Raw genomic sequence first — 26,772 nt, 5'->3', positions numbered from 1 at the left:
CTCCCTCATTCTTCTGAACTCCAAGGAGTTTAACTTCCACTTCAGATTCACTTTGTCCATCCCTGGCAACACTCTCCCTTTCCTCGACTCCATCCCTGGCCACACTCTCCCTTTTCTCGACTCCAACCCTGGCAACACTCTCCCTTTCTTTGATTCCATGCCCGGCAACACTCTCCCTTTCTTCGACTCCATCCCTGGCAACACTCTCCCTTTCCTCGACTCCATCCATGGCAACACTCTCCCTTTCCTTGACTCCATCCCTGGCAACACTCTCCTTCCTCGACTCTATCCCTGGCAACACTCTCCTTCCTTGACTCCATCCCTGGCAACACTCTCCCTTTCCCTGGCAACACTCTCCCTTTCTCTGGCAACACTCTCCCTTTCTCTGGCAACACTCTCCCTTTCTCTGGCAACACTCTCCCTTTCTCTGGCAACACTCTCCCTTTCCTCGATTCCATCCCTTGCAACATTCTCCCTTTCTTCAATCTCTCTGTCTCCATCTCGGGAGACACACTCTCGACTATGCCTCTTCCCACCCTGTCCCCTGTAAGGATTGCATTCTATTTTCTCAATTCCACTGTCTCCGACTTCCATGCCAAATGATCAGAGATGTCCTCCTCCTTCAAACAGTGGTGGCTTTCCCTCTACCACCAGCAACTCGGTGGTCACCTCCATTAACTACACATCTATCCTGCCTCCTCTGCCACTATGTATCATAAAGACAGAATTCCTGTTGTCCTCACCTACTACCCCACCAGCCTCTGCATCCAACACATCCCCCTCTGCCAGTTCCACCACCTACTATGTGATCCCACCATTAGACACATATTGACCTCTTTTCGTAGCCTATGGGGCCATATGATGTGGAACTGGAATTAACTTTCAGTTAGACCAGACAGAGTCAACGGTTTCAGGTTGAAACTTCTCAGAATATGTTCTGGAGCACGCAGGAAGAGGTTGAGTCTTTAATTCCTTTCCACAGATGCTTGTTGAGTATTTCCTGCATTTTCTGTTTTTATCTTGGAATTTTTTTGTATTTTTTTTTCTCAGATTTATGTCAGGGCAGAATGGTTAGCGTAGCTGTTGTTACGAGCCCAAAGGACCCCAAAACCCAGCAGCAATAGACATTCACCAAAACAAGTAGCTACTTAAACAAAAGTTGTATTTAATTATCTTTAAACATGAAAACAGAATCAAACTTTAACTTATCTCCATTAACTTAACTAACCTAACTTAAGCCCCTTCTAATTCTAAGTGCACATGTATGTAATGTGTGTAAATTTAAGAATTGTTCTTTGGTTCACAGTTCAATCTCACTTCTCATTCTTCCAAGTTCTCTGGTTGCAGGCAATTATTATACTGTGCACAGAATTTAACATGTGTAAAGTTCACCAGGCTTTGGTGCTTGAAAGGTAAATGTTTACTGCACAAGAAGGTTCTTTGTAGGTTTGAAGAGAGAGATTTGTTGTTCCAGGATTTCCACAACTGAGGTACCACCATTAGTCACCTCAATGACTTGCTGATGAAACTTGCCCCATCAGGGTTCTCCAGGTGATAAATTCTTTCTTTCAGGCTACCACAGATTTCCTTTCTGTTCCCCTTATTCCAAGAGAAACTTTAGACAGATAGCACTTCCAGCCATCCACCTCTCTGGAGTATCTGTTTCAGTTCCAATCAGCTTCTCCTGCTTATTTCAGCTGTGACTGTTCAGTCTCTCTCTCTCTCTCTCTCTCTCTTTCACACACAAAAAAACCCCTCCTTCTCCAGCAAACAATAAGAATCAGTCTTCTGCTCCCATCTGTTGTTTTTGGGTAAACAAGAACCCAGAAGTGACCTTTGAGTGAGCACTTTGCAGAAAGTTCAGAAGTCTTGTAAAAATGTTCAACATAGACAACCTGTCTCCAGTCCATTCATTTCATGACATCATTTCAATTAGCACCTACTTGTGAAATGTGCATAGCATTCTCCATAGTTTTTATCAAGTCACTGAATATGAATTCTTCAGTATTTCAAATAAGATCTGTTTTAAAGAGTGTATGTATGTAACCTATCTAATTTTACCAATTTATCTCCCAAATACATCTATAAATATTGCATCGCACTGTTAGTGTAATTAGTATTAATTCTGCTGAGCCCACAGGGAAAAGGAATCTCAGGGGTGTATGTGATGTCATATATGTACTCTGGTAGTCTGACAATAAATCTGAGATCTGAATGCTGTTTGGGGCCAGCGGCCGAGGTTTGAATCTGGTGCTAATGCAGAGAACTGAGATTCACTGGTGATGTGTTGTACTGATGGCTGGCTCCACCCCCATCTACCCATATATAACCCTGGTTTCCTGCATAAACCCAGAACCCTTCTGAAGACCACTGTAAGACACTACCCTCAGTTATAAGCTAATAAAAGCGTGTATTCTCCCTCCAGTCGTGAGAGCTTTTATTCCTGCTACAATTTTATTATAAGGGTATGCAGTCATCAGGGACTGCTCTACATATGACCCTGCCATCAAGGCATTGAAGGCTAGGTACCTGAAGTCGCAAAACGAAGTCCTAGCTCTACGTCGCCAGTGGCCAGGAGAGACCATCGACGATTACCTGCTGGATCTGTGGATGCTTGCCAAGAAGTGTAGGTACAAAGCAGCTACGGGTCATGTTCATGAGGAAGAACAGATCCAGGACACTAGTCGCCAGGCTCCACTCGAGGTACATGAGGCAGCGACTGCTCGAGTCAGGAAAGAAGGACCTGGCTAGCCGCTCACCCACCGATGTGACCCCTTCCAAGGACCAGCTGCTCCCACTACTCCACCCCTAACGGCTGCCACTTCCCATACCAGGGAGTGCTTGTTCTGCCGCAAGAGCCAGCATCCCTGATCTTGTTGCGTGGCTAAAGACTCCGTGTGTTCCAGTTGTGGCAAGAAAGGACATTGGGCGAGGGGAAGCCTGGGCAAGTCCATGGCCTGCACCGCTCCTGGATCCAACTCCAGCCCCAAGCCATCTGCCCCAAATTAACCTGAACCCACTTGCTGCTTGACACACCGACAGAGGGTGGCGGAGAGGAAACGGCACAAAAAGGAAAGGCAGCCATCTTGGCCTGACCCAAATTCAAACTTTGCGCCATTATCGTCGGAGTAAGAAGGAGGTTGGCCATCTTGTTGCATCATGAGGTTGACGTCATCTTACCCACGGGCAACCCAGGAGGAGCCACTTGAGTGAGGAATATGGAGTGTTTGGGGTCCTAGCCTCGATGGTTCTAGATCAGGACAGACCTCACCAGCTCAGCAACTCCATTATGATTGTGAAGGTAAATGGACCTTCCACTAAATGCCTAATCGGCACTGGCTCTACTGAAAGTTTCATAGGCTCATGGACTGTGAAAGAATACAACCTAAAGATGTATCTTTCCAATTATCTCATATTCCTTGAGTCTCAGTCGTACTCTATGCGTATTCAGCAACATTGTATACTGTCATTTGAAGGGGGGGGAATTTTGTAAGATTTGCCTGTATGTACTTGATTAATTGTGTGCTCCGGTGTTGTTGGGTCTGGACTTCCTGTGTCACCTTAAAAGCGTGACCTTGGAGTATTCTGGTCCTCTCCCCTCTGTAACAGTTTGGAATGGAGGGCCTCTAAAATCAGAACCCACATGCACCCTCTCCACACATAATATCAACCCCCCACCTCTCTCCCTGAATCTGTTTTCTGACTACAAACCTACTGCTACCAAGAACAGGAGGTACAGCACAACAGACTGAGACTTCGTAAAGTCTGAGACACAATGTCTGCTTGACGAAGGTATCATTGAACCTATCACCAGCCCGTGGAAAGAGTAAGTGGTAGTGGTAAAAGGGGAAAACAAGTCCAGGCTAGTAATTGACTATAGCCAAACTATTAATCGGTACACACTCCTGGATGCATATACCCTCCCTCGAATTTCGGACATGGTGAATGATATTGCACAGTATCAGGTCTATCGACCATCGACCTGAAAGCTGCCTATCACCAGCTGCCAATCCATTCCAAGGTCCGCCTATATATGGCATTTGAGGCTAATGGTTGCCTCTATTAATTCCGGAAGACCCCTTTCAGGATCATAGAAAAAACATAGAAGATAGGAGCAGGAGTAGATCATTCGACCCTTCGAGCCTGCTCCGCCATTCAACGAGATCATGGCTGATCTTAAAGTTCAGTACCCCGTCCCTGCCTTCTCTCCGTAACCTTTAATACCCTTATATTGAAGAAATGTATCTAATTCCCTCTTAAATAGATTTAATGAACCTGCCTCTACTGCCCTCTGTGGCAATGAATTCCACAGATTCACCACCCTCTGGGTAAAGAAATTCCTCCTCATCTCGGTCCTAAATGGTTTGCCTATTATCCTCAAACCATGGCCCCGGGTTCTGGATTTTCCCATCATTGGAAACATCCCATCTGCATCCATTCTGTCCAGTCCTGCCAGAATTTTATACGTAACAGGGTTTCTATCTTCCAGAGAAAGATGGACAGAATGTCACTGAGTATGGGTTGAAGGCTACCTTTCCCTACTTCAATAATGTCATCATCTGTGGCCATACCTTGGAAGATCATGATGCCAACCTCCAGAGTTTTCTCTACGCGGCAAAAGCCTTGAACCTCACTTATAACTCTGATAAGTGCATGTTCAGGACTAAAAGTCTGGCTATCCTTGGCTACGTGGTGGAGAATGGCATCATTGGCCCCAATCCTGATAGGATGCGCCCCCTGTTAGAGCTCCCCATTCCCAGGGCCACAAAGGCTTTGAGGAGATGCCTCGGGTTTTTCTTATATTACACCCAGTGGATCTCTCAATACGCGGATAATGTTCGCCCTCTCTTAAAAGCCTCTAATTTCCCCCTCTCGGCTGAAGCCCAAATGGCTTTTAACTACCTCCTAGATCACATTGCGAAAGCCGCCTTGCACGCAATGGACAAGAATGTACCTCTTCAAGTGGATGCTTCGGACGTAGCCCTGACCCAAGGAGTTCAAGGCTCTCCTGTGCTTAGGTGCTCCACCAGGATCTCCAGACCACTTAAATTTATAAACAATTGTATATTTTTTTGAATTTCTTTTCTGAATTTATGTTCTCTGTCTTCATCCACCAACCCTAAATTCTGCAGGAAGGGGTGAACGCAGTGAGCTGAGATTCACTGGTGGTGTGTTATACCAATGGCTGGCTCCACCCCCATCTACCCAGATATAACCCTGGTTTCCCACCCAAACCCTGAGACCCTCTGAAGACCACTGTGAGACCCTACCCTCAGTTATAAGCTAATAAAAGCATTTGTTCTCCCTCCAGCCGTGAGAGCTTTTATTCACGCTACAGCAAGTTTGTACATTCTCTACGCGTCTGCGTGGGTTTCCTTCCACCCTTCAAAATGTATGGGGGGGGGTTGTAGGTTGATTGGGGTATTTGTGCTGCACACATTCGTGGGTCAGGACTGTACCCGTACTGTATGTATTTAAATGAAAAATTAAATTAAAACAACCAGTTGGAGATGGAAGGTAAACACTATAAAGCTGCCTTTCTCAGTGGGAGACACAGCACATTTAAGGGGGGGAGGGGGGCCATGGACTGGAATCATGAAATAATTTTTACTTGTTTGATGTAGTCGGCTGGATCGAAGTAAGTAAGGAACCAACTAAACAACTGCTCACAGGGAAGGGGGCCCATAAGAAGAATAGAGACCAAGAGCGGGCATGTGATGAGACCTCATTTAAGTAAGGATGTGCTGAAGTTGGAGAGGTTTCAAGGAGGTTCACAAGGATGATTCTGGGAATGAGGAGCATTTGACAGCTCTTGACCTGGACTCGTTGGAATTTAGAAGAATAAGGGAGGGTCTCATTGAAATATTTAGAATGTTAAAAGGTGGGGACAGAGTAGATGTAGAAAGGTTGTTTCCCAAAGTGGGAGAGTTGGACAAAAGACATAACTTCATGACTGAAGGGTGATCATGTAGAACAGACTTGCAGAGGAATTCTTCGGCCAAAGGGTGGTGTATTTGTGGTATTTGGGTAGTTGTGGAGGCTGGGTCATTGGGCATATTTGAGGCAGAGATTGATAGGTTCTTGATTAGCCAGGGCATCAAAGGTTATGGGGAGAAGGCCAGGCAGTGGGCTGAGAGAGGAAAATGGATCAGCTCTTGATTAAATGGTGGAGCAGGCTCAATGGGCTGAATGGCCAATTTTCTGCTCCTGTGCCTTATAATCCTAAATTTTGAGAAGAGTCCTAAGGGGGCCATAGCCAAAAAAAAGGCTGAGAATGACTGCTGTAAATGATGATGGCTGCAAAAAAATCAAACCAACAAAAGAAAAATGGATATCCAGATTGAGTAACTTCAGCATTGCTGCTTTCGTCAGTCAGCATAAAATGCAACCTTGATCAGGGTGTTTGGTGGGTCCAGGGCAGGAGTAAGTCACTGAAATATTGCTACAATGCATAATTTGCTCTTTGTTTTTGTAGTGCACTTTTAAATTGCTTTTAAGATGTAGATTGAAGCCACTGGGTCCATTCTGGCTCCTGGCAGTGCAATCCCATCAGTCCCGTTCTGTCTCTAATGTCCCTGTGACATTTATGTGTCCATCAGTTCCCATCTTTTTCTTCTTGTAGCTAACCAGAATCGACCTACCAGCTTGTCCTTGGCATGAGGGGAGGGGGAGGGAGAACCCGGAGGACTCCATGGAAACACACAGGGGACTGCAGATAGTGGAACAGAGGAGGGTAGTGCATTGGTTAAAGCTTTAACCTTGCAGCTCCAGTGATCTTGGTTCAATCCTGACCTCTGGTGTTACCTGTATGGAGCCTGCACATTGTCGCTGGTGGTGTGTAGATCTCTTCCACGTGCTCTCTCGCCCTCTCATATGTCAAACAAATGCCATCAAGTTAATTGACTATTGTAAATTGTATATTAGTGAGTGAAGAATCAAATGGGAATTGATGGCATATGTGTGAAAGAATAAATTTAAATTAAAAATTTAGATATACAGCAAAGTAACAGGCCCTTTCAGCCCTGGAGTCCGTGCGGCCCAATTACATTCAATTAAACTGTAACCCCACTACATTTTGAATGGTGGGAGGAAACCGGAGCACCCAGAGGAAAGTCCACGCAGACACGGGAAGAACATAGAAACTACAGACAGTGCCGGATTCTAATCCCAATCGCTAACGCTGCCATGACATTGTGCAAACTGCTACACTAATTGTGCCGCCCCAAATAAGTTGCTGGGATACGGAGAATGAAGAGAAGGGGAATAGGATTACAGGACAAATAGTCTCTAATGTCAAAATAAAAAATGTCACCACTGTTAACATAGAACATCACAGCACAATACAGGCCCTTCGGCCCATGATATCGTGCAGTCCTATAAATACCAATAAAAATACTAAACTCTGCCTACCTAATCATCCTCTATTTTTTATTTCATCCAAATGCCTGTCTAAAAGTCTCTTAAATACCTCCGATGTTTCAACCTTGACCACCACCCCGGCAATGAATTCCAGGCATCCACAACTCTGTGTTTATATTAAAAAAAAATAACCCGGATGTCTCCCCGAATCTTTCCTCCCTTGACTTCATACAGATGTCTTCTAATGTTTGCAACTCCTGCTCTGGGAAAAATGCACTGATAATCTTGTAAACTCTATTAAATCACTTCTCATCCTTCTTCGATCCAAAGAGAAAAGCCCTAGCTCTGCTAATCTTGCATCATGAAATTTCTTTTCCAATCCAGGCAAATTCCTGGTAAATCTCCTCTGCTCCCTTCTAAAGCTTCCAGATCCTCCCTGTAGTGACCTGTCAGCATTAAACATTGACAGCTTAATGTTATGCTCTGAAATGTTATGGACTAAAAAAAATGGATTTAGTGTCTATGAAGGGCAAAGTGAAGAATTCAAAAAAAATCCTGGTTGGGATGTAATGCAGAAATGTCTCGACCCTGGTATATGGAGAACCTCCCAAAACATCTTGAATTAGTAATGCTCTTTAACAGTGACAATTCATTTTCAATTATGGTTAAGGAAAACATTGAGGCACCAAGAAAATAATTTCTGTCATAAAACTATCTTCAACAGTACTAAGTTGTATGTATTTTGGTATTAATTGCAAGCTAACCTGGCTGAGGTGAGGTGAATGCAACGGCACCTTTCCAAATGAACAGGTGACACTTATTTATAGAACAGTCCAAGTGAATTTAAGGATTAGGAAATGGGGATGGTTAGTGGGTGAAACAGTTAGCTCGATACTATTACAGCGACCCGAGTCAGAATCCGGCACTGTCTGTAAGGAGTTTGCACGTTCTCTTTGTATCTGCATGGGCTTTCCCCATGTGTTCCAGTTTCCTCCCACCTTCCAAAATGTACAAGGCTTGTAGGTTAATTTGGGTGAAATTGGCATGGATTCGAATGGCTGGAATCTGCTTTGACCATGCTATAAATAAAATTTAAATTTAATATTTAATTTAAGTTCACTAAGTTTATCCTTTTTTTTTAAAAAAACAGATGCACCAGGGGCAGATCCCAGTGCTGAGTGGCAGGGGAGCATCAGATCAATCAAATGGCTGGACCAGACTCAAGTAACTCACAATGGCTGTAAAGGTAAACTCGCCTATTCTGCAGCAAAGAATCAAGTGCAGATTAACGTTGATCTTTATGTAGAAGCTAATGTGAATGGGCACTCTTGGCAACGTAGCAACTTCATTGATGGAGGCGGGAGATATGAAGACTTGAAATAGGAGGAGTGTTTTATGCTGAGCTAAATGTAGGATTATGGTGGAATTTAAATTTTTTATAAATGTGATTTAGTGATACAGAATGGTAACAGACCCTTCTGCCCACAAGCCCATGCTGCACAAATACACCCATGTAACCAATGAACTTACTAACCCCGTATGTCTTTAGAATGTGGGAGGAAGCTGGAGTGCTGGGAAGAAACCCACGCAGACATGGGAAGAATACACAAACTCCTTACAGACAGTGCTGGATTCAAACCCGGATCACTGGCACTTTAATTGCATTGCTTGCAGAAGAAAATTAATTGGCAAACCCAGTACTGTGATAGTTGAGCCAGATTGGTATCGAGAACTTCATGATTACAGTCTCATTTGCTCTGACACTGCTTTTCCATGGTTGCAATGTCCTGGTCAAACCTTTCATCATGTTCATCACTGACTGCACCAAGATCAGCGGGGAAGATATCCAAATGCGAATGCAGAAAATTAATTTTCAATAACACGTTGCCCTTCATGGTTTTGGACCCTTGAAGTAGAGACGTAAAATGTGACAGGAAATCTCAAAAGTAGGTTATATTTAAAAACAGTGCATGATAGAAAAATTTCATGATCAGCAGCCCAAAATCCATACAATACGCCCAAAATCCATACAATACGCCCAAAATCCATACAATACGCCCAAAATCCATACAATATACCCAAAATCCATACAATATGCCTAAAATCCATACAATACGCCCAAAACCCATACAATACGCCCAAAATCCATACAATACACCCAAAAGTGTTCAGTAAGCAAAATCTTCATTGTCCAGCTATTATCAAAACTCAGATGTTTAAAGCTAAGACCAGAGTTGGGCTTTTCAGTCTTAAGTCTTGCACAATGAGGTAATCCACTGCCATGGCAGATATTCAGTCTAAATGAAGCTTAAAGTTAATTCTTGCATTTTGGCTAGTTAACCTCCAATGGTGTTGGCTCTTGCCTGTGGTCTCTGACTATGGGCACATGATGTGTGTTGTTACAGATGGAAACTGCTCTTTTAAAAGGACTCTTGCAGTGTAGGTAGCATAATAATGGGACAGCAGATGGTGTTCAGTGATGGCACCTGGATTTGATCCTGATCTTGGATATTAACTGTGCGGAGTGTGCACGTTCTCCCCGTGATATGGCGGGATATCCCTGGGTGTTCTGGTTTTGTCTCTCATCCCATTGGTTAAATTATTACTGCAAATTACCCTTGGTATAAGTGGGTGGCAGAGAATTGGTAAGAATTGATGGGAGAGCAAATGTTACTGTGAAGTAGGAGAATGGAACTGCTTTGAGAACTGGCAATAGACTCGATGGGCCAATTGGCCTCCCATTTAGGTAAACATGAAATACAAGCTCAGTTAGGAGATACTTCAAAGTGATGGAAAGAACTTGAGGTGCTTGGATAAAGATGCTTGATCTTGCAGAGTGTGTGTGTAATTTTCTTTTGCCAAAAGTTCTAATTATACACACGTACTCAATTTATTAAATTATTATGTGAATATAATAATAGATTAACAGGGTGGTTAAGAAGGCTGATGAGATGCTGGCCTTCGTTAGTCAGGCGATTGAATTCAAGGGTCAAGAGATAATGTTGCAGGTCTATAAAACTCTGGTTAGGCCACATGGAATATAGTTCCATTCTGGTTGCCTCATTACATGGGTGTTGAAGCGATGGAGAGGAGATTTACTTGGATGTTGCCTGAGGCAAGGTTAACAGAAGTCTGGCTTTTCTGTTTGGAGCGAGAAGGATGAGGGATGAATTAATGGATGTCTACGAGATTATGAGAGGCATAGAAAGGGTGGACAGCAAGGATCTTTTACCCAGGATGAGAATAACATATACTATAGGTCATCTGTACAAGGTGAGCAAAGGAAAGTTCAGGGGAGACGCAAGGAGCAATTTTTTTTACAGAAAGTAGCAGGTGCTTAGAATACATTGCCAGGGATGGTGGTGGAGGCCGGTACAATAGGAGCATTTAGAAGACTCTTACACCTGCACATGGGTACAAGAAAAATAGAAAGTTATTGGTGTGAGGTAGGGAAGGTTTAGTTTATTGAGTAGGTTTTTATTAGTTGGCACAACATCATGGGATGAAGGGTCTGTACTGGCTGGAAGGCATTATTGAAATGCAGCAAATTGCAGTGATGGAGGTAAGGATTTGAAGGAAGCATGATTGTGTTACACAGAAACTTGGGTAATAACCAGGAATGAGCATTTTGAATTAGTTGAAATAGTTGAAGACTACCTACAACCATAACTTTTACCAAATGTTTTGAAATCGCATCACTGTTAACTTCATAGCTTCGTAACACTTGAACCAGAAGATAATAAGTGCAGGAATGGTTTATAGCTGAATAGGAAAGGAGCAATCATGATAAAAGGAGTAATCTATAGGTCCCCAAATAGCCCTCAGGAAACTGAGGACAGGTGAGCAGGCAGATTTTGGAATGGTGCAGAAATTTTGGGGTTGTTGTTATGGGAGACTTCAACTTTCATAATATTGGCTGGCACCTCCTGATTGCAGGAGAGATAGATGGGGGAAGAATTTGTCAGGTGTGTCCAAGAAGGATTCCTGACACTAGAGGAGAAGATACTGGATCTAGTACTGGGCAATGAACCTGGTCAGGCGACAGATCTCTTGGAGGGGGAACATTTCACTGATAGTGACCACAACTCCCTGAACTTTAGCATAATATGGACAAGGATAAAAGGAGACAAAATGAGAAAGTGTTTAAATGGGGAAAGACTAATTATGATAGGATGGGGCAGGAACTAGGGAGAGTAAATTAGAAACAGATGTTCGTGGGAGACAACACAGAGCAATGTGGAGGATGCTTTGGGACCACTTGCCTGGGTTTCAGGATAGGTTTGTCCCACTGAGACAGGGAAAAGGGAACCGTGGTTGACAAAGCAGGTGAGGCAGCTAGATGAAGAAGGAAGCAGACATTAGATTTAGGAATCAAAAAACAGGAAGGGCTCATGAGAATTGTATGGTAGCCAGGAAAGAACTTAAGAAAGGAATTAGGAGAGCTAGAAGAGGACATGAGAAGGCCTTGGCAAGCAGGATTAAGGAGAACCACCCCAAAGTGTTCAATGTGTACATGAAGAACAGGAAGATGATGAGAGTGAAGGTAGGGCCACTTAAGGATAAAGGAGACAACACGTGCCTGGAGACAAGGTCCTAAATTAATACTGCTTCAGTATACCATGGATGTTGTGTATTTGGACTTTCAAAAGGCCTTCCACAAGGTACAACACATAAGGCCATTAACAAGATCAGAGCCCATGGAATTACAGGAAGGATACTAGCATGGTAGAGCATTGGCTGGTTGGCAGGAAACAGTGAGTAGGAATAAAGGGATCCTGTTCTGGTTGCCTACCAGTTATCAGTGGTGTTCCACAATGTTGGGGCCACTTCTTTTTACATTGTATATAAATAATTTGGATTATGGGATAGATGGCTTTGTGGCTAAATTTGCAGATAATACCAAAATAGGTGGTAGGGGAGGTAGTGCTGAGGATACTGAAAAACTGCAGAGAGACTTGGATAGATCAGGAGAATGGGAAAAGAGATGGCAGATGACATATAATGTTGGAAAATATATAGTCATGCACTTTGGTAGAAGAAATAGATGGGCAGACTTATTTATATGGGGAAAAAATTCAAAATTCCGTGGTGCAAAGGGATATGGGAGTCTTCGTGCAGGGTACCCTAAAGGTTAACCTCCAGGTTCACCTTTTTTCAAGAGGAACAGCATACAAGACCAGGGGGGTGTAATGTTGAGACTCTATAAAAGCACTGGTGAGACCTCACTTGGAGTACTGTGTATGGTTTTGGGTGCTGCATTTGAGAAAAGACGTGCTGGCGTTGGAGAGGGTTCAGAGAAGAATTACCAGAACGATATCAGGAATGAAAGGATTAGCTGGTGAGGAACAATTGTCAGCTCTTTTACTGTACTCGTTGGAGTACAGAAGGATGAGTGGGGATCTCAGAGGCATTTTGAATGCTGAAAGGCCTGGACAGACTAGATGTGGCAAGGATGCTTCTAGTGGTAGAGGATTCTCAGACAAGAGGGCATAACTTCAGGATAATAGGGTGCCAATTTAAAACAGAGATGTGGAACTTGAAAGTGATGTTAAGCCAGAGATTGACAGGTATTGATTAGTCAGGGCATCAAGGATTACAGGGAGAAAGCCAGGGAATATGCTGAGTGGGTGGATGGATCAGATCATGATTAGAATGGGGGAAGCAGACTCAATGGGCCTCCTTCTGCTCCTATGTCTTGTGATCATGTGAGAAAAGGATGTTGGTCAAGGTGAGAACAGAATAGGATCAGCTTGGTGCTGGACCATGTTGATATTTGGAAAGAGGAATTGCTGAATGTTGTTAAAGACATTAAGATTGCAAAGTGTCTGGAGCCAGACGAGATATACCCCAGGTTTCTGTGGGAAAGGAGGAAAGAGATAGCTGGGACATTGGCGAGGGAGAATTCTGGGAATTATCAGCTGGTGAGTCTTGTGTCAGTGATGTGCAAAGTATTGGAGAAGACTGGACCTCAATCTGGATATGTGTGAAGCGATGTATTTTGGAAAGTCAAACCAGAAGGCTGAGTGCAGTGTTAATGGTCGATACTTAATAGTGTGGAAGAACAAAGGGACCTTGGGTTCCAAATCCATACATCTCTCAAGGTTGCCATGCAGGTTGATAGGATAGTTAAGAAGGCCTTTAGGATGGTGGGCTTCATTTGTTGGACTGAATTCAAGAGTCGAAAGGTCATGCTGTAAATCTATAAATCTCTGGTGGGACCCAACTTAGAATATTATGTTCAGTTCTGGGAGGATGTGGAAGCTATGGAGAGGGTGCAGAAGAGATTTAACAGGATGTTTCTTGGATTGGAAAGTAAGTCTGAAGTGGCAAGGTTAGCAGAGTTAGAGGTTTTCTACACTTTTCTCTTTGGAGCGAGGGTAGGATGAAACGTGACTTAATAGTGGTCTACTAGATTCTGAGAGGCACAGATCAGGTAAACAGTCAGCACCTTTTTCCCGGCGGTGGGGTGGGGGGTGGGGGGGGAGTAGCAAACACCAGAGGACATCTATACAAAGTGATGGAAGGAAAGTTTAGGGGAGACATCAGGGTTTTTTTTTATACATGGAGTTGTGGGTGCCTGGAGTACATTGCTAGCGGTGGTGCCGGAGGGTGGAACAATAGGGGCATTAAGAGAGTCTTTGACAGATGCATGGATGAAAGGAAAATGGGTTATGAGGTAGGGAGGGTCTGATTTTATTTTTTTGGTAGGCATTTATAGGACGGCACAACATCATGTGCTGAAGGGCCTGAAGTGTGTTGTGGTCTCTGTTTAAAAGTGAAAAGAGAAAAGTTTAAAAGGAACATGAGGGGGAACTTCATGCAGGGAGTTATGAGAGTGTAGAACGAGCTGCCAGCTGAAGTGGTGAATTTTGACATTTAAGAAAATAATTACAAGGCACATGGATGGGAGGAGTATGGAGGGATGAGGTCTGAGTGCAGGTCATTGGGACCAGGCAGAATAATAGTTTGGTACAGACTAGATGGGCCAAAGGGCCTGCTTCTGTGCTATAGTGTTCTATGATCCATAGCGTCAATTGCTTTTGCAGTGTTAATTTCCAATCAAGCTGCTGCAATTCACCATGGACATATTCTGACATGCATAACATGCAAATTCCAGTGGCCCAAAGTGACATGCTGTCAACCAATTTGGAGGAGTTGACAATTGAAGCAAGGGAGAGAATGGAGGACAAGAAGTATTGAAAGGAAAACACAAGGAAAATAATATTTAACAAGAAATGCATTCGGTGAAAAATTATGAGCAAACTAGTCAGATGAATAGAAATTGAAATTAAAAGCATTGATATCACCAGGAGTACTAAAAAATAAGACTGGAGCTATGGACTTTCAGCTGTTATCCCAACATGCCCTTCACTAACACTGCCCTAATTGCAGTATTTGGAAAATACAGCATTGGTTTGCTTGATTTGAACATCCTTTATCTGTTTTTTTTATATAAGTATCCACACCTTACTTATAAACCACAAGACATAGGAACAGAAAAAGGTTCTTCAGCCTATCGACCCTGTCCCACCATTTAATCATGAGCAGATCCATTTCCCCACTCAACCCCAGTGCCTGACCTTCTCCCCATAACCTTTGATGCCCTGGCTAATCAAGAACTTGTCATTCTGTGCCTTAAATTACACTCTATGACCTGGCCTCCACAACAGCCTGTGGCAACAAATTCCACAGATTTACCACCCTCTGGCTCAAGAAATTTCTCCACATCTCTATTCTAAGCAGACACCCTTCAATCCTGAAGTTGTAACCTCTTGTCCTAGACTCTCCCACCATGGGAAACAATCTTCCTACAAATGTTTCAATGAGATTCACCTTTGTGCTACTAAATTCCATTGAGAGCAAGAATTGTCAAATGCTCCGCGTGATAACCCTTTCATTCCCAGGATCATCCGAGTGAACTTCCTTTGAATCCTTACCAACATCAGCACATCCTTTCTTAAACGAGGAGCCTAAAACCACTCACAATATTCTCTGACATCTCTCCAGTGCCATATAAAGCCTCAACATCACATCCCTGCTCTTGTATTCTATTCCTCTCGAAATGAATGCCAGCTTTGCATTTGCCTTCTTCACCCCAACTCAACCTGCAAGTTTATCTTCAGGTTCTCCTGCACGACGACTCACAGGTTCCTTTGCATCTGGGCATTTTCAGTTACTTCCTCATTTAAAATATTTTCTGCCTGTTTATTTTTTCTACCTCTACACTTTCCAACATTGTATTTCATTTCTCCTAATCTGTCCAAGTCCTTCTGCAGCCTCCCTGTTTCCTCAATGCTCCTCCACCTACATTCATAACATTTACAAACTTGGCCATCATAGACGAGCAATGATAGAAATTCTCCAAGACAATGGTGTCTTAAAACAATTTTTATTAATAACTATGAATAATAAAATATCTTACTTAACCCTAAACCTAACCCCAACTATTCACAATATATGTATAGATTACCCAAACCATTATAGTTTAGGCACAATTCTAAAAATTCAAAGTTCAGTGTTAGAAATCTTGTGTTGAAACTCAGAATCTTTAAACTGATGTTTAAAATTTATTATGGAGTAGGTGAGACACCAAGTCATCAGACTTCTCAAAACTCACGAGTTCCTGTTGAGTTGCTTTCAGAGAAACGTTCCTGCATACGAATGATTCGTCACAACTTTCCCCCTTTTGTGTAGGGGTTACAAAACGTGTCTTCTACAATGCTTTTAAAGACCCAGGCAAAGGTCAGATGAAGTCACCAGCAAAATGGTCATAATCCAGATGCAAGAATGATCCTGCTTTCTTTATCCAGGTCAGTCATAAGTGATCATTACAATGGCCACAGTAGCACTGCTCTCTCTCGACACAGAGAAGCTGCTGAAGTGACTATCTTCCTTCAAAGCCACTTTAATTCTGTCTTTTTCAATAACTCTGGTTGCTGGTTTTTTTCCAAGTCACATGACTTGCTTGAGTAATACATAGTTTTTAGGCTTCAATTTCCCAAAAACCTCTCATCTGGCAGATGGCTATTTGTTTGAACAGGAGTAAACATCCCATTGTCAGTCTTTTCCATTGAGAAGAATAACTCTGGGTCTTATGACCTTCTTAAGGTGCCTTTGTGTCTGCTAAAAGGATTTGTTATCTGTAAGAATATCTTTCCCTGATCCAACCCCCCACAGTAATGTTACTAAAATATAATATGTAATGATACTATAATCTGAATCATTAATGAACAACATAAAAAAGAAGCAGGCCCCAACACCAACCCCTGTGGAACACCACTAGCAACTGGCAGCCAACCAGAATATGATTGATGTGTTCTGACTCTCTCTCCTTCCTGCCAGTCAGCCAATGCTCTATCCACACTTGTATGTTTTCTGCTATACCATGGGATCTTATCTTGTTAAGTATCCTCATGTCCACAAACTTGTCAAAGGCCTTCTAAAAATCCAGATAAACAGCATCCACTAATTCTCTTTTATCTAGCCAGCTCGTCACTTCTTCAAAGGGTCATCACATGAATCCCTGAACTCTTGTTCTCAATGGAATTTAATAGAATGAAGGGGAATCTCAATGAAACATTTCAAATATTGAAAGGTGTGGACAGGGTAGATGTAGAAAGGCTGTTTCCCATGGTGGGAGAGTCTTTCCGTGGGTCATTTCAAAATGTAATGTATCATAACTCTTTGTCAGGTGAGCAGGATTTTGAACCTTGTATGGGGAAAATTCTACCCTCTTGTTGATTTAAGTGTGACTGCAGAGAGTCACTGTGACGTTTGGACAGGGACCCAATCTCATACCTTGAATAAGGGCTCAAGCCTCAAATGTTGGTTATGTACCTTTAGCATTGCTATATAAAGGACACTGTTTGACCAGCTGGGTTTCTCCAGTGTTGTGCTTTCAAGCCATTCACAAAAAAATGTGTGTTTTGAGGTTCTAGTCACTGCTCACAGCTGATTTTAAATGGGTAACACTGGATTCCACACGATAACAGTTTGCATGTGTCAACCAGAAGCATGCTGTGTCTGAAATGGACAGGGAAAGTGTTGCAGGATCTGTTATGTCTGCTGTCCCTGACAGTGCAAGCTAGTTTCTGTTTCAGCACCAGATAAATCCTCAATTTGATCTCTGCTGTGGTGCTCTGGAGATGTGGTTATTTAGGTCAGACATTTTCAATGTGGGGGGGCGGGGGGGGGATAGGGGCAGTCAGAGCACAATGGTTTTCTTTTCACCTCACGTAACCTAAATATTTTTTGGTTTTTATATAGCAGGTAAAAGAGAAGTATGGAAGAAACCAAATGCTTTTTAAGCATTAAAATAATGTTTAATTCTCACCAAAAAATACTGGTGGGGAGTCTGGTGTGCATTTGCGGTAGTAGGCAGAGGGGAGGGTTCGGAGTCAGTGTCGGGAGCTCTAGTGTGCCGGGAAGGGGAAGAGGAGGGAATGCCACTGAGCCCAAGGTCCTGCTCCTGCCCGGGAGGCCGTTCTCCATGATGGCGACAGGACAAGGGATTCTTCCGACCACTTGCGGCTGGGAGACAGCGGTGCGCAGTTGGAGAGGGAGAATTAGAGAGAAAAGTCAATAGGGGACCATAATTAAGAAATGGAGAGGGGGGGTAGGCAGTTACCTGAAACAAAGACAATTGTCCTAATTACATGTCGAGTGATTTTTTTTCATCCCGAGGCCAGTTTGGCTCCAAAACAATTTCAGATAAGTGAGTATTTTAGAGAATCTGATTTTGGATTAATCAGAGTTGTACTGTACTTGAATGTTGCAGATTGTTCTTGTTTAACAAGCTATTTGCTTCAGGAAATTAACTTTAAGGACAATCATGCCTAGAGTTTGGCCAGGTTTTGGTTTCACTGAAATTACTGTCAGAGCTGCTGGAACAGGATCATCTGTCATCCAAACCTCTGTAAATTTATATGGTGAAGATTTACTTTGTGGGTGTTGTAGGGGTAAGAGCAAGGACAAACTGTGGCAGGGGTACTCTTTCGTACACAAATGCTGCTCAATTTCTGCCAAGGTGATCTTGACCTTGATGTTAACAGTATCTTCTCTCCAATGGTCTCGTCATCAGCGCCTTTGGTCTGGCAGGAGGACCACTCTCCATTCCACCTTCTTATGCCCTGTCCCCAATCCCCATAAGAATTTGCAGCTTTACTTCGCTGAGCCCAATCTGGAGCCTGTCTCTGTAAAACACTTGTTCTCCTCAGGCCTCCAAGGTCTGCCCTCCTCTCCGTTAACCTCCACCAAATCCCCAACTAATGTTAGTTCGGCCTTCATCATTGTCACAACTACCTCCCTACTAACTTCCCAACCCAGCTTGTAATAACTGGCACGTTACAGAGATTTTGTTTGAGTGTTGAAATATGATGCAAAGTATAAGATGGTTGGATTATTGCTACAAAGGTGGAAGGGGTGCCTTTGAGTGGCTCAAACAGCCCCTATCTCCGAGCCATCTCAATACCATTTACATAAGGCATAAGAAATAGGCTATTCAGCCCATCCAGTCTGCCCCACATTTAATCATGAACTGATCCATTTTCCGATTCAGCTCCACTGCCCGGCCTTCTATGTTGACTTAGAACATAGAACATTACAGGACAGTACAGGCTCCTCAGCCCACGATATTGTGCCAACCTATATGTACCTAGCCAACAAAACTAAACCCTCCCTACCTCATAACCCTCTATTTTTCTTTCTTCCATGTGCCTGTCTAAGAGTCTTTTAAATGCTCCTATTTTTCCAACCTCCACTATCATCCCTGGCATTGCATTCCAGGCACCCACAACTCTGTATAAAAATAAACGCTGATGTCTCCGCTAAACTTTGTAAAGATGTCCTCTGATGTATGCTACTCCAGCCCTGGGAAACGGGTGTTAGCTGTCCACCTTATCTATGCGCTCATAATCTTGTAGACTTCAATTAAGTAATTTCTCTCCTTCTTCACCCCAAAGAGAAATGCTCTGGCTCTGCTATCCTTGCCTCAGTAAGACACGTTCTCCAGTTCAGGCAACAACCTGGTAAATTTCCTCTGCATGCTCTCCATAGTTACCACATCCTTCCTCTAATGAGGGACCAAAACTGAACACAATATTCCAAGTGTTGTCTTTTAGAGACAATCTTTCCTACAATCTCCCCAACCTTCCTCCCTTTTTTGACCTCCCTTTGATTACCTTGCTCAAATTTTACTTTATGTGGAATGAGAGCACTCACTGTGAATATGCTCCTGCACTTTGACCCTCGCACACCCAGGGCTATTGCCCTATCACCAAGATACGCTCAACATGGCAAGCCTGCCTGTCAACAACACATCACACATGGGATACTCTTTGGACCTGCGTTTCACTGCACCCGTATTAGGAAAACCCTCTTGGTTAGTTTTATCTCCTGCAAAATAGCCCCAGCAAAGATTAGGTTTGGCAACATGACAAAAATCCCCAAATCCCTAGGGTATTATAAAGCCTATCCCTATATGGCCATATGTCTACACTATCATGCATAACTCACTTTCTACAAAAATATGGGGAAAGAATTTGAATCTAGCATTGATGGTGATAACATGTTGCTCCAGATGTTTGACAACATCCTTTTCTGGGTGACATTCCTGAATCTGTTTCAATGTCTCAATGAGTAATCGCAGCCAGCCTGTTGTGGCTATAAAGTAAAACAGGAAAGTCTGCAGGCACTGTAGTTGAGTAAAAACACAAAGCTGGAGAAAATCTTCAGGTCAAACAGTGTCCTTTATATAGAAAAGATAAAAATACATAACCAGCGTTTCGGGCTTGAGCCCTTCATCAAGGTATGGAAAAATGTTGGGAGGCGTCCAAACAAAAAGGTGGGGCAGGGGAGGGAGCATGGTTGCAAAGGGAGGAGTTAATAGGTGGAGATATACTTTAGACATGGTCAGTCCCTGTCAGATTTATGCCACTGACCACAGAGATGCCTGTGCTGAAGGTTGTGACCATGTCATTCGTGACATTTTACCACCTCCTCAAAACAAATCCATAAGACCATAAGACACAGGAACAGAAATATATTTCAGCCCCATTGAGTCTTCCCCAACATTTAATCATGAGCTGATCCATTTTCCCCACTCAGCCGCACTGCCTGGCCTTTTCAACTTCACCGACGATGCCCTGGTTAATCAAGAACCTATCAATCTCTCCCTTAATGACTTGGCCTCCACAACTGCCTGTGGCAACAAATTCCACACATTTGCTACCCTCTGGCTGAAGAAATTTCTCTGTATCTCTGTTCTAAGTGGACACCCTTCAATCCTGATATTGTGCCCTTTAATCCTAGACTCTCCCACCATGGGGAAATAACCTTTCAATATCTACTCTGTCCATGCATTTCAGTATTCAAAATGTTTTAATGAGAACCTCCCTCCAAACAAGATTTCAAAAGGAATGTTTAAAATATCAAAATGAATTACCCAAAAGTCCTGAGAAAATATTTTTATCTTTAGGGAAAATATCCTTTTAAGAAGAGCATCATTTGACATTATTCCCAAATGTCCCAAACTTTTTCCCAAAATAGCAATGCCAAATTTCCAATTTAAATACTGTATACACGAAGCATCTGTTTCCTAAAAAACTAGTACCACATGGGAATCTCATATCTATAAATCTGTTCACATTAAAACTTTCCATCAGTGAATTTATTCTCTGTGCAGCCTGCTTCAGAGTCACAATCGAATTCCCATTACCTGGCACCTACGGGATCGTGGATGCCGGAAATGCGAATTTTCTTGTTGACTGAGACTCCCTCTCCTAATGCCTAACTGATACACCTGCATTAAGAATACACAGTTTAAAAGACAAAAGACGGGGCAAAATGTAAAGTAATTTGGAAAACAAAAAGCAGTAAGGTCGTATTTATTTATGTGAAGTTCACTTTAATCATGTAATTCCTGTAACTTACAAAATTTAAATTCAAACTGTAACAGCGCTGCACTAACCATGCTGCGGGCTGCCATCATAATTAGCCCTCCCTCCCCCAAGTTTACAGATAAAGCCTTACTAATATATCTAATACAAATAAAGATAAAGATTCCTACTAGGCAGGGTAAGGGAGACACTTTGGGAGAGTCACCCCAGCAATGAGCGGCATTGGCCGGCTGTTCATCCTGGGCACCGCCATTTTATTCAAACACAACTTTATTGAAACTTTATGCAAACAGCTGTTGCGGGTGAGGCACGACCAGGGCGCTCCACTGGCTGATTGTTTGCTCCCATCTTCACCAAGGGGCTATGTGTTGCTTTGGAGAGAACTTTTACAATTTTAAACCTTTCTGTAAAATGTTATTTCTTATTTGTTTTAAAATTTATTTTAAAAGGGAGTATTTTTTTGCCTGTTGTTTGGGTTTCCTGTGGATTGAATTCCAGATAATGAGGGTTCTACTGTACTACCTTTTTTTCCCCTGAAGAACTCCAACTTGTGATTGTTATGGTATGTCGAGAAATTCCTTGTTTTGTGCAAGAGAATATAAACAATGATTTTTAATACGAATTACGCAGGACTGCAAAGGAGACCACAAAAAATAGTTTGATTAAATTGCTTTCCAATATTAAATGACAAGCATTAACAAGAAGCAAGATGTTTATGGATTTATAGAACATTATAGCACAGTACAGACCCTTCAGCCCATGATGTTGCACCAACATATATATACCTACCAACAAAAACTAAACCCTTTCTACCTCATAACCCTCTATTTTTATTTCATCCATGTGCCTGTCTTGAGTTTCTTAAATGCCCCTACTATTCCAGCCTCCACCACCACCCCTGGCAAGGCATTCCAGGCACCCTCAACTCTCTGTGTTTTTAAAAAAAAATCACCTTACTCCTGACGTCTCCCCTAAACTTCCCTCCCTTCGCTTTGTTCAGATGTCCTTTGGTGTTCACTACTCCCGCCCTGGGAAAAAAGCACTGGCTGTCTACTTTATCTATGCCTCTAACAATCTTGTCACCCCTCATCCTTCTTCGCTCCAAAGAGAAAAATCCCAGCTTTGCTAACTTTGCCTCATATGACCCATTTTTCAATCTTGCAACCTTCTGGTAAGTACCTTCTGCACCCTCTCCATTGCTTCCTCATCCTTCCTGTAATGCGGTGACCAGAACTGAACACAGGTAGAAAATAGCTGGTGTTCCAAGGGACTTGGGGAATGGTCATGTTTAGCTTTCTTTTGAACGTAAAGAAGGCACATGAACACCCCTACTTTCTAAGGAGTCTTTTTTTGGAAAATATACTGACTAGTTGTGTCATAGCCTGGTTTGGCAATACAAATGTCCAGGAACGCAGAAGGTAGAAACACAGCTCTAACCTCCCATCCACTGAAGACATATAGGTGAAGTGATGGCTCAAGAGGGAAATCCACATTATATACGATTATCCAAAAAGCTTGGGACCAGACATTTTTCGGTTAACTGGATTTTTCAGATAACCGAATAATGGCTCTAAGTAGCCCGGTAGCATCAGCAGAATACTTGCATCAGCAGTTAAACCACAACAAAAAATAATGGAAGGGTTTTCAAGCATGCATGAAATTATGTTTAATTCTTATCAAAAAACAACGTGATCTCTGCTTACAAAACAAAATAAATGCAGATCCCCGTCACCTGCCCACCATGGCTGCCAGTCTCCGACAACTCCCCACCTTCTCTGAGCTGACATCCAGCCATTCAGCATCTGTCTTCCCAGCTAGTTCTGAGCTCTGTTGTTACCAAACTGTCGCTAGCAGAGCGTCAGACCCCCACACAAGCACGTTAGATGAAAAAAAAATTTCAACTTGTGACATCATATCGCAGCCCATTTAAAAAAAAGTTTTGAAAACTGAGTTTTTTGGTTGTGATGGATTATTTGGGAATGTTTTTGGGAGATAAATTGGTAAAATAACAGAAGATTACATACATACACATGTGATGGCCCACAATTGCGGAGATCGGGGCGGCACATCGCGCGGCAGCAGACGCGGACAGAGATCGCTAAAGTGACTCCCAGGTCAACGAACCGGCGGGGGTTGAAGTTGGGGCAGCGTCAGACCAACAGCCCTAAAATGGCATTGGTCAAGCTGCCCAGCTAACTCAGCAGAAACAGGCTGGGGAAGAAGGGCATTCATATGCATGGACAGTCCCGCCCACTATTGTTATTCATATTGATGGCTCAGTCAATCAGCAAAAACGGCGGGAACTTGAACAGTATAAAAGCAGCCTTTCCAGCCCAATCATTAAGGCATTGATAGCAATTAGAAAATCACATTGCCACATTTGGAGTATTGTGTTGTGTTGGAATATTTGGGAGATGAATTGGTAAAATTAGAGAGGGTTACATATATACACACACTTTAAAACGGATCTTATTTGAAATACTTGAAGAATTCATATTCAGTGACTTTACAGAAACTATGGAGAATTCCGTGCACATTTCACAAGTAGGTGTTAATTGAAATGATGTCATTGAAATGAATGGACTATTGTCTTGGAAGAACAACCAGAGCCAGGTTGTCTGTTTTAGACCTTTTTGCAAGGCTTTTGACCTCTCTGCAAAGTGCTCACTCAGAGGTCATTGAGAGGTTATTGTTTACCTAAAACAACAGATGGACCAAAAGAGGAACTACTGTTGTTTGCTGGAGAAGGAAGGGGATTTTGCAAGTGAGAGAGAGAAAGATATGCTGCTGGCAGTTTGAATCTCAGATAGAGAGAGACAGAAGGGAGTCTTTGACTGTGTGTGACAGAAAGCTGTAACAAGTCAGGAGAAGCTTGTTGGAACTGAAACAGAAACTCCAGAGAGGTGGATGGCTGGAAGTGCTATCTGTCTGATGTTTCTCTTGGAATAAGTGGAACAGAAAGGAACTCTATAGTACCCTGAAAGAAAGAGGTTATCATCTGGAGATCCCTGATGGGGCAAGTTTCATTAGCAAGACATTGAGGTGACTAATGGTGGTACCTCAGTTGTGGAAATCCTGGAACAACAAATCTCTCTCTCTGCAAACCCGATGAGAACCTTCCTGAGCGGTAAACATTTACCTTTCGAGCACCAAAGCCTGGTGAACTTTATACATGTTAAATTCTGTGCACAGTATAAGAATATTGCTGTATCTGCAACCAGAGAACTTGGAAGAAGGAGAAGCGAGATTGGACTGTGAACCAAAGAACTTTTCTTAAATTTGCACACACATTACATACATGTGAATTTAGAATTAAAAGGGGGTTAAGTTAGTTTAGTGAAGTTAATAGTGATAAGTTAAAAGTGTTTTCATGTTTAAAGATATTTAAAAACCACTTTTGTTTTGTCATGGTGAATATATATTCCTTCTGGGTTTTGGGGTCTTTTGGGTTCGTAACATGGTTAACTGATTTTCAGATAATCGGAAACATACTGTAGGACCCCATTTCCCCCCCCCCCCACCCACCCACCCCCCCCCCCCCCCCCATTGTCCTGGTCATAATCTCTTCTCACTGCTACCTTTGAGTAGAAGGTCTAGAAGCCTTGGGACCAGCATCTCTTGGTTCAAGAACAGTTTCTTTCCAGCACCTATCAGGCTCTTGAACTCCCCACCCCACCCTGGTTCACGAACCATCGAGTGCTCCAGCACCACACAAGGACTGTGCACTGTTGTAAGTCACTTTTTTTTTTCATGAATTTTATCTGCCTTGTGTATTTATTGTCTCTTTTAATTTAATTCAATTAGTTTACTATTATACTTTTTCTTGCCAAGCTCCTGTTCGGCTACCCAAGTAGGAATTTTGGGCATTAATATTGGCTCAGCAACTGAGGCTCAAATGCACTCCTGCCAAGAGAATTCCAAAGATTCATCATCTTCTCACTGAAAGGTTGACAACTTATTTTGAGTCTGTGACCACTTCCTCTACCCATTTCTCCTATCAGAAACACAGATGCTGGAGAAACTCAGCAGGTCTCACGGCGTCTATAGAAGGTTAAGATATATTACAGATGTTTCAGGAGAACGTGATCAGGCTTTGAATGAGAGATGGCATATGGGACAATGTGAGGTAGAAAAAAAAGCTCTTTAAATGGTGAAGGATTGAATGGTGGTGTGGAGGATGAGTCATTTGAGTAAAAAAAGGCAGATCTTTTTATCTAACTCAAACCACCTGTTTTTGTTTTTTACTCGCACCTGGAGGAAAGACTCCAGCCCGAAACATCGGTAATATATCTTTACCTCCTTTGGACGCTCCGAGACCGGCTGAGTTCATCCAGCATTTCTGATTTTACTACAGTTGCAGGTTTTCATGTTTCACCACTTCCTCTATCACCCTTGCATGTGTCCTGTTAAGGCACTTGTGGATTTTCAATGTTGCCACTGAGTGTTCTGAATTCTGAGGTTCTGCTGAATCTTTTCTCATTGACTAATTTCCACCATCCTGGAATCAGTCGCCTGAACTAATGCACGGTATCCCAGGTATTATCCCATCAGGACCCTATATAATTGCAGAATAACATCTTAAAACCTACATGAGGGTTGGTCCTTCCTGCTGATTGCTAAATCAGGACATTAACTTTCAATGATTTCTCTCAAGTGACAGCAAAACCAGTGTGAATATCAAGTACTTTCAATCTCCTGCTGTTTTTAAAAAAAAATACTTTCCAAGCAATGTAGAAAGACATTCTAGCCAAACCACTTTTTGTGACCTCCTTTGCAGCTCAGCATAAATTAGAATTTCGAGAACAAGAATCAAGATTCGTTTATGTACGGTCCTGTAATTGTACAGAACATGTAATATTACACAAAATTGCCTTCTGCCTGGCATGAGGCAGAGGAAGAGTCGCAATTAGTTTTGGCCAATACCCTTTACAGTAAGAGAGAAAGAGAAGCAATAGAGAGTCCCTTCAGAGACACTGAGTGTCCGTGGATTTGCCTCCAGCCCTCCAGCCCTCCCGCAGCCACACAGAATCCTGTTCAATTCATTGGCAACCCGAGCTCCAGAGCCAAACCTTCGACACAGTTAGGAACCCTTTGGCGCCCGAAGCCCTTCGAGATCCATTCTTGTCCTCAGCATCCTGGCCCTGATACCTGGTACCCATGAGCCAATCCCCAGCAGCCCACAGCCCATGTGGTTCCCCCGAAGGCGTTGCCCGCAGTGCCCCTCACTGGTCCACAGCCATGGTCACTGTTCTATAGGGCTATTTCCTCTGCCTCCTCTTCTCAGTGGGTGGTGTTGTTCCTGTTCTAGGTCTGCTGCTTCCCTGGAGTCTGCAACTCCTTGTGGCCACTGCCCATCTCGGGTGCTGCCATCTTGGGCACAGACCTCACAGTTGCAGGATTTTAATTAAGAACATGCTTGGCTCCTTTAGCATGCCATTTAAAGCCCGTATGGAGCTGGTGGGATTAGGTTGAACCCTTTGGAGTAGCGCTGTATCTCCATTCACCCCGGATCTGCCCC

At 43.0% G+C, this 26,772-nt stretch overlaps 1 protein-coding gene across 3 annotated transcripts in view; it reads left to right on the top strand.

Annotated features, from left to right (window-relative positions):
- Positions 1-26,772, top strand: part of LOC138748416 (N-acetyllactosaminide beta-1,6-N-acetylglucosaminyl-transferase-like) — an 89,122-nt gene that overhangs the window by 40,129 nt on the left and 22,221 nt on the right. Inside the window, exons 2-3 of one of the 3 annotated variants that reach the window (XM_069908595.1) lie at positions 8,510-8,605; positions 16,054-16,169. The exons of 1 other annotated variant lie outside the window; for it this stretch is intronic. In XM_069908595.1, the coding sequence (XP_069764696.1) occupies positions 8,510-8,605; positions 16,054-16,133 (176 nt within the window). In that variant the 3' untranslated portion in view covers positions 16,134-16,169. The remainder of the gene's footprint in view (positions 1-8,509; positions 8,606-16,053; positions 16,170-26,772) is intronic. One more of the 3 variants, XM_069908575.1, reaches the window with a different exon arrangement.

Source organism: Narcine bancroftii, chromosome 1 (genome assembly GCF_036971445.1).
Source record: "Narcine bancroftii isolate sNarBan1 chromosome 1, sNarBan1.hap1, whole genome shotgun sequence".
Lineage (NCBI taxonomy): Eukaryota > Metazoa > Chordata > Chondrichthyes > Torpediniformes > Narcinidae > Narcine > Narcine bancroftii.
This window is presented reverse-complemented; position numbering and strand designations above follow the sequence as displayed.